Source organism: Octopus bimaculoides, chromosome 8, assembly GCF_001194135.2.
Source record: "Octopus bimaculoides isolate UCB-OBI-ISO-001 chromosome 8, ASM119413v2, whole genome shotgun sequence".
Taxonomy (NCBI): Eukaryota; Metazoa; Mollusca; class Cephalopoda; order Octopoda; family Octopodidae; genus Octopus; species Octopus bimaculoides.
Window position 1 is genome coordinate 80,218,660 of NC_068988.1, and position 1,680 is coordinate 80,220,339.

The 1,680-nt window shown below is 31.0% G+C and overlaps 1 protein-coding gene across 2 annotated transcripts in view; it reads right to left on the reverse strand.

Moving 5' to 3' along the window:
• Positions 1-589: 589 nt before the first annotated feature.
• The window catches only part of LOC106873410 (ceramide kinase-like protein), a 195,833-nt gene continuing 194,742 nt past the window's right edge, over positions 590-1,680 (reverse strand). For both annotated transcript variants that reach the window (XM_014920765.2, XM_014920764.2), the window contains exon 14: positions 590-1,122. In XM_014920765.2, coding sequence (XP_014776251.1) covers positions 1,029-1,122 — 94 coding nt within the window. In that variant the 3' untranslated portion in view covers positions 590-1,028. The remainder of the gene's footprint in view (positions 1,123-1,680) is intronic.

The window sequence follows — 1,680 nt, forward strand, 5'->3', positions numbered from 1 at the left end:
AAATTACTTTAATAACATCTTCTTACACTATATCTGTCATAATATTCTTTTCTACTCTAAACACAAGGCCCAAAATTTTGGGGAGGGGACAGCTGATTAGATCGATCCCCAGTACACAACTGGTATTTAATTTATCGACCCCAAAAGGGTGAAAGGCAAAGTCGACCTCAGCGGAATTTGAACTCAGAACGTAAAGACAGACGAAACACTGCTAAGCATTTCACCTGGCGGACTAATATCTGTCATAATATTAAATTGCTTTATAGCATCAATAGATTTCAATTGACATTTTCTTTCCTTCATTTTTTCATTCTTTCCTCCCTTGTTTCTCCAATTCTGCCCAGTTATGGGTGGTACCAACATGTTGCGAATTTTTTCCTAGTTTTGAAGGTGTTATGTTATTAAAAGACCCCTTCTTTTTAAGGACTAGATGTCAGACTCTTGTAGGTTTTGTCATAGAAAGACATAGATTCAGTACAAGAAGCAAACAAAACAACTAGCTGCTTTTAGTGCTGGACCATGTTCTGGCACATTCTGCCAGTTGTTAATTATAATTTTTAAAATTTAGTTTGATTGATAATACAACAAATTCAATTGAAATATGTTTATTGTCAAATATTTCTAAAAAAAAAAAAAAAGGCACAAAAGATGAATTCTAATGTTTTCTGATCTAAATTACTGTTTTCATATATATGGCAAATATATGATAAATATGTGTAAAATATATATGTATGGCAAATATGCCACTTCCGGCTGATTATGTATTAGGCTCGTTAACACAGTCATACTTTATTGGTTAGTAATCAAAGAGGAATGGTTAACATAGCCTTGGTTGGTTAAAAGTCACAAATCGTTGGTTAACATAGCCACAATTGGTTGGTTAATAGTCACAAATCGTTGGTTAACATAGCCACAACAAAAAGTTGTTATGAACAATAGTATTACATTGTTTTTGGTTTTTTTTTCTATCAATATTTGGCAAAATTTTAATTTGAGAGTTGCTGCAGAATAAGCAAAAATTTCATGGTTCAAGTAAACAAACAACTCATCTTCGGCTCATCTGCTTCCGTGTAACTGTTCAGGGTTCCTTCTCCACAAATCTTTAACACTGCATGATGAACTCTAAAAAGAAAACAAAACTAGGTATTTAAAATGTAGTTTTGGCACTTTTAGCTTGAGGGTTCCATTTCACAACAAGATACAAGTAAAATTATTTATTTTTACATGATTTTTAAAATACACAAAAATATGAACCTCAGGCTAGCTAATTTGAAGCAATACTAAGATTTTGAGTTTTATCTTCCAGTATCACATTTAAATATATGTGCCTTGAAACTCAAAATTATTATTGTGAGTTCTTGATCTATAAATATCATATCATACATGTCATCTACTTCTTAAATAACATAAGCTGCAGTAGTAACAAAATTCCACTTTTTACACTTTTCTACAGTCAGATGTCCTTTCAAAATGAGGTAAAATTTCCCCTCAAAGAACAAGGGGACATATTTTCATAGAAAATTGGAAAAAAATAACATCACTTATATAAAGGAAGTGCTTGCTTATAACTAATACATGACATTCAAACAAAAGAATACAATCACATCCACACACACATATGCATGTCACACAGATTCACATATATATATATATATATATATATATATATATATATATATA